The sequence below is a fragment of the Pteronotus mesoamericanus genome, unplaced genomic scaffold (genome assembly GCF_021234165.1).
Source record: "Pteronotus mesoamericanus isolate MK-2021 breed Mesoamerican mustached bat unplaced genomic scaffold, CSHL_Meso_final scaffold_36, whole genome shotgun sequence".
Classification (NCBI taxonomy): Eukaryota; Metazoa; Chordata; class Mammalia; order Chiroptera; family Mormoopidae; genus Pteronotus; species Pteronotus mesoamericanus.
Genome location: NW_026555313.1, coordinates 2,159,347 through 2,165,346, shown reverse-complemented (window position 1 = coordinate 2,165,346; position 6,000 = coordinate 2,159,347). Strand labels below are relative to the sequence as shown.

Here is a 6,000-nt window from a genome sequence, read left to right as displayed (position 1 = left end):
CTAAGCAAATTTGTCAAAATTTGGGTAAATTCTAGAACATTTTTTACAAGTGTCAAAATAATAAATGATGAAATCCCTAATAATCTGGGACTTTCCCTAATTACTTCTGCTTTCTTCATAAAGCAGGTCATAACCTATGGCTTATTAAAAATAAAAAAATTATTCTTTTCATTCTTTTTCTTTTCATGTAATAGAAGGAAAAGGTATGATTTTTTAAATCAAATTTTACATAATATTAAGTACCCAGTAAAAAGAAAATAACTTTCAATTCCCAAGACGTTCTCCTACATGTAAGGTGGGAACTCAAATGACAATACTGCATGTAACCTTACAAAACCTGTACTATAATTAGATGAATAACTTGACCTCTCCTGTTACCCAATTTAAAAAACACAATTTCTTCCCTTTACATAAAATTCCCCAAATTTTCAACTTCCAGTGTTCTACAAGTGAGCTGTTTACAATATTTTATGTATCTGCTTTCCAATAGTTTTCTAACTGGGCAATCCCTTCCTGTATTATATTTAGTTCCATTTCCAGAAAAGTCTCCCCCAATGCAATCAAAAAAATTTTCTAAGTTTTCTGGAATTCACATATCACTGTTTCCTTCTCATTACTGAACTTCATTTTGAATTATTATAGATCACCCTGAAATCTAACAATATAGGTATTTCCTCATTCTTTCAGCATATACAGTACACAAAACAGATAACCATTTAAGAGGGTTAGCACAAGAAAAGATTACCGTGGCAGTGCTCACAAATCAAACAAAAGACATCAGGAAAATGCTCAATCTGTTAATTTTTGCTAGAAAATTTAGAGAATCCCACTGTTATGGGTTAATTACAGATCTACAAAAGTGAAAATGCATACATGTAATTTATATTCATACAGAACCAGCTTTAGATTATCTGCGTAAGTAAAAGGACAAGAGACAGAGATGATGCAACACACAATTCTCAAAGCACTTCAGACACATATTTCTATCTGTATTTGATAGGACTGTGTGAGAATTCAGAACACAAACAAAATAAAGCCATTATTGGAAAGAAGTTCAAAGTTATCAACACAGTCACCAAAACAGTAACAGCAAAATGCCATTATTGACTTGAGTTGGTCATCTTCTGTTTATTTCTGATGGTGGCTCGAAGTTTACGTATCACCAGTCTATCAGGCAGAATCATATCACCTTGTTGTTCTAGATAATCCAATAAATTTTCTGTCCATTGCAGAGCAGCTGCATGATTGATATGTTTCTCTGGAATCAGTTCTATTTCCTCCTCCTCATTTTCACTGGATTCATCTGTCTGGCCTTGTGCTCTTCTGATGATTTCGCTGTCAGTTAATACTTCATACCCTGGTTCAGTGCTATCCACTTCAAACCATTTTTCAATGTTCTCAGTAGTCACATTTTCCAAGCCTTTGGTGTGTTGTAAAATGGTGGCCACAGTAGCCAGTGAAATATCTTCTTCATCAAAGTCCAAGCTTTCTTTCTCCTCTATGGTAGGGAGAATCTTCTTCCATGCTCTGCTAATGGTAACTGGCTTTACTAAATTCCATGCCATTGCCACTTCATAAAGTGCATCTAGCAGAGTTAACTTTTTCCAGAATGATTTCAGATCATTACCTTCTTCCAAGTTGTTCTGGAGAAGACCTGTACGATAGTTTCTCTTCATTGTTGCTATGACACCCTGGTCCAAAGGCTGAATCAATGAAGCCACATTAGGTGGTAAATATTTAGCAAATATTTGGCCATCATCTGATCTAAGGACATTTTCATTTGGATGTGTTGGTGAATTATCCAGCAAGAGCACAGCCTTTTCCTGCAGGCCTTTGGATCTTAAGTGTTCTCGAACTTCTGGCACAAAGATCTTGTCAAACCATTGTCGGAAAATGGAAAGATCCATCCATGCACCTTTCTGGCTGAAATAAGAAACGGGCAAGTTTGAGGTGTCAGTTGACTTGAAGGAGCGAGGTTTCTTCGCTTTGCCTACCACACAAAGTTTAAGTTTGTGTAAACCTGTTGCATTGGCACAACACATGACAGTCACTCTTTCTTCTATTGACTTGTGCCCAGAGACAGTACATTTACCTTTGATTACTGAAGTCCTAGAAGGTAGGCATTTCCAAAATAGTCCTGTTTCATCTGCATTGTAGATTTGTTCAGGCTGCAGATTCTCTCCTTCAATAAAGTCTCGGAAGTTGTTACAAAAATCTTCCACAGCGGTCTCATCACCATTTAATCTTTCATTTCTAATGTTTATTTCTCTAATGCTGTGCCGCTGCTTAAAACGAGTTAACCAACCCGCAGAGGGGTTAAAATCGCCATCCATTCCCAAAGCATAAAAGAAGAACTCTGCCCTTTTTGCACAAATGGGTCCCGATACAGGATTCCCTTTTGCTCTTTGCTGGTTGAACCATTCCAGCATTGCTCTGTCCAGTTCCTCATACATAGATGGCTTCATAGATTTCCTCTTAGCCAGAAGACTTGTGGAATCAGAACTGCTTGCATAAGTTATAATCTTTTCCTTATTTTTTCTTATATCCCGGACTGTTGTCTCACCAATTCCATAAATCACTGCCAGTTGTTTGGAAGAACCTCCGTCTTCGAGTTTCTTTATTATATCAAGCTTATCTTTAATAGTCAACACCACTCGCTTCCGTTTCCCAGACATGGTGAGACTCTGAGGCTCTCCCCACACTCACACTGATGTAGTCCACAAAATTCTTTCCTCACACAGACTCACTTTAACACGGTGTTACAAACTCTGTCCACCGTACCAGGAACCCGGTGGGCCTGAGCCTGTCCCGGCTGGGTGTGGCTGGCAGAGAGACAACAGAGGAAAGTGAGAGGGAAGGAAGTTTCAGGGAACATACGTTTTAACTTAGATGGGCAGTAGAGGAGGCCTCAAGTCACCGCGGATAATCCGGATTACAAACACTTGTTTTATTACCTCAGTAGCCGCGGGAAAGATTATGACCCCAACGAGACCACAAACCTCCTTCACGCCCAGATCCCGGGAGACACCCGTCATTAACCCCTGCCACTCCCCAAAGTTAAGGCTGAGAGCGGAAGAGCCCGGGAGTCGGGGACTGGCCACCTTCCCCAAGAGGACGGTTGTTTGATTCCTTCCCCAAAAGCCAGCCCTTTTCACCACAAGCCCCACTTCCCCGCGCTGGGCTTGGCTCGGACAATCCTCCCGGTCCCTCACAGCCCGCCCAGCCCCTCTCCCCACCTCAGATGGAACCAGGCGCCCGCACCACTCCCAGACTAACGCGCAGCGACCGCTCCTCCCACTGCATGCGCACCCGGAAGACGCCCCCTCCCGTCGCCTGGCTCCGCCCCCTGTCTCTCAGAGGCGGGACTTCCCCTGGTCTCCGGAACAAGGAGGGGCGTCACTCGTCTGGTGTGCCTGGGGAGGAGACAGAGACGAAGGCGCTTTGAAAGGTGAGGACGCGGGGGCGGTGCGGACCAGTTCGGGGCGGGGACTCGCTCGGGCTCCCGCTTTGGCTACTAAGGGTTTACGTAAGGGGCAGGCGAAGCCGCGCCTAACGGCAGGCCTGGAAAAAAATTCCCGCACTGCTTTCGTGGTGGGCGGATCAGCCCTGGGCGCTTCTTCCGCGGGCGGGGCTGGGCTGCAGGGGGCGGGGTGCACATTCCTTCCGCGGTGGGGAAGTGGGCGGGACTGATACGGGGACTTGGAGCGGTAATTTGGCGGGATTCTGGCCTTTCCGACCCGTGTTTGTTCTGTGAGTGTGGACCTGCTCTAGGGTCTAGGGACTTGAGTCGTCCAGCGCTCGTCACCAAGAAGGGTGGTCCAAGGGTCCCGTTCCCTAGCGACGGCGTTCCTCTCTCTTGGAGGCAGAGTAGCGGACAGGCGGGCGTGCTGCGCCTGGTAACTGCGTCCCGCCTAAGAGTCAGGTTTGTAATCTTGAAAATAGCTGGTGTTTACTACCGGGAGAATCTGTTCCTCCTTCTGCCACTCATCCCTGCTGGATTTAGCGAATTACCTTAAGTATTACAGATTTTATTGAATACTGTGGTTGTCCGGGACGCCAAACTGGCAGGAACCACTCTGCAAAAATTGTGGAGTATTGGACCATGATGATGGAGGGGAGGGGGGGAGATTGGCTTTCCTGTCTTTTTGTGCTTCTTCATATTTTCCTATTTCCTATTCTGTCGTGTGCTGCTCGTTTTCCCAGCCAATGGAGGAACTATGACCAATTTATTTACTATAGCCCTTAAATCATTCTGCCGACTCGGTTCGATGTTCATAGCAATTTCATCAGATTGTAAGCTCCTTGGGAGCAGAGACCTTGTTGATTTGTTCTGGTAACCCCCCAGCTCCGTGCGTGTGCTGGCACATAGAATACATTAAATAACTACTTCTTTAGCTTATTAAGGTTTCCCCTCTAAATTTTCATATATAACAAGCAAACATCAAGGAGGGATGATGTTTTACCAATAGGATTATATCCCTCTCGTAGTGGAATTTCAAGAAATGGCTAGGGTTTTACTGCGCTTCAGAACCTAAAGTGTAAACTGCAACCTACATTGTAGGTCAAGTAGGTGATTCCTAGAATGAATCTTTCTTTGAGGATTAATTAACTTCAAATCTAGAAGAAAGAATATTTCTTCTGATGTGAAATGCGGATGGCATTAAAATACCTTTTATTAGTTTTATAGTTACTGTGTTAGAGAAAGAACACAATATGGATTATCTCCTTTGCATTTTTTGGTAGTCAGCATAGCTATGTAGGTGCATCTTACATGATAATAACCAAGAAGCAGAAAGGTGTGATAATATTGATTGCCCTCATTCACATACTGTTTTTTGCTTGGAGTCTGTTTTTTTTTTCCTTGTTGCCTAAAGATAAGGTATCATTACAGAAGCTTCATTAAATTCTCATTTCAAGAAATTCAGTGCATACTCAGCATATATACATATTACAGCCGTTTGCATGGATTCTTCCTTAATTCTAATGACCAAGAAATGTCTTTCCTATAACCTAGCTCTGCCTTCTCATTTCTCTCAGGTCCAGTTCCCTCCCTTTTCTCTCTGTCATCATTCCTTCACCCCTCTCTCCCAACTAACAAAGAAAAGTATCCACAATTTTAAAAAGAAGAGACAACCATATTCAAATTATCTCCTTTTTCAGTGACAGAATTTTTGACATTGATAAAAATGATAATTTTGAAATATGAGAGAGACCCTGGAAATTTTGGCAGTTGGCCAAATAAAGTGTGACTTATTTTAATGAACTAAAATGTACTTCTTCAAACATTCAATACTAAAGTTTTCCAAAATACATTTTTTCTCATTAGAAATTGCCTTATTTTGAAATTTTTACTTTTGACCTAATGGGAAATACTATAAATTTTACAATCAGTAAGATGGTAGAGGGAAGTCTGCAAATTTTCATCTCTTTAGTATAGTCTTTTCTTTCCTATTTGATAACTAGTTTTCAGAAATTTCTGGCCTAACTCTGGACTAAAATTCAGCTATGTAATTAAAGAAGCATGTTTGTAAACTTGAAACTATTTTAATGCTTATTTTCTGAAACTAAAATTTAGCATGAATGAAAGATAAAATAATGATTTTTTAAAGGCATTATTTTTACTACCTTGTACAAATATAATATTGACAACAGTCATTTGTATAGTGCCGGACCGGGAATCAGGAGACCTGGTTTCTAATCCCTCCTCTCTCACTAGCAAGCTGTGCGATCTTTGGTAAGTCATTTAAACTCTATGTCCTTAGCTTTAATTTTTATAAATGAAGATGATCATATTTTCCTTTTAGGATTATTGTCAGATTTAAAAATACTTATAAAAATGCATAAAAATTACTATACAAAAAGGATTTTGTAATAGCTTAACTGTGCAATCATTGGTATTTTCATACTGTGACATCTTAATTATTTTTACCATTGTGAAACCACTTTTGAGTAATAAAATCTTTCACTTTAATATTCCTACTGTACATGTTTGCTTTAGTG

At 41.0% G+C, this 6,000-nt stretch overlaps 2 protein-coding genes across 6 annotated transcripts in view; one reads left to right on the top strand and one right to left on the bottom strand.

The window, feature by feature from the left end:
* Positions 1-286: 286 nt before the first annotated feature.
* JRKL (JRK like) lies at positions 287-3,295 on the bottom strand. The gene is made up of 2 exons (XM_054592563.1): positions 3,237-3,295; positions 287-2,822 (listed from the first exon to the last, which is right to left on the bottom strand). The coding sequence occupies exon 2, from the start codon at positions 2,673-2,675 to the stop codon at positions 1,101-1,103; it is 1,575 nt and encodes a 524-aa protein (XP_054448538.1). The 5' UTR covers positions 2,676-2,822; positions 3,237-3,295; the 3' UTR covers positions 287-1,100.
* Positions 3,296-3,388: 93 nt separating this feature from the next.
* The window catches only part of CCDC82 (coiled-coil domain containing 82), a 36,745-nt gene continuing 34,133 nt past the window's right edge, over positions 3,389-6,000 (top strand). The window contains exons 1-2 of one of the 5 annotated variants that reach the window (XM_054592215.1): positions 3,392-3,448; positions 5,665-5,734. The gene's annotated coding sequence lies outside the window, so the exon portion shown is untranslated. Of the gene's footprint in view, positions 3,449-3,678; positions 3,923-5,652; positions 5,735-6,000 lie in introns of those variants that run through there. The other 4 variants (XM_054592214.1, XM_054592217.1, XM_054592218.1 and 1 more) reach the window with 4 other exon arrangements.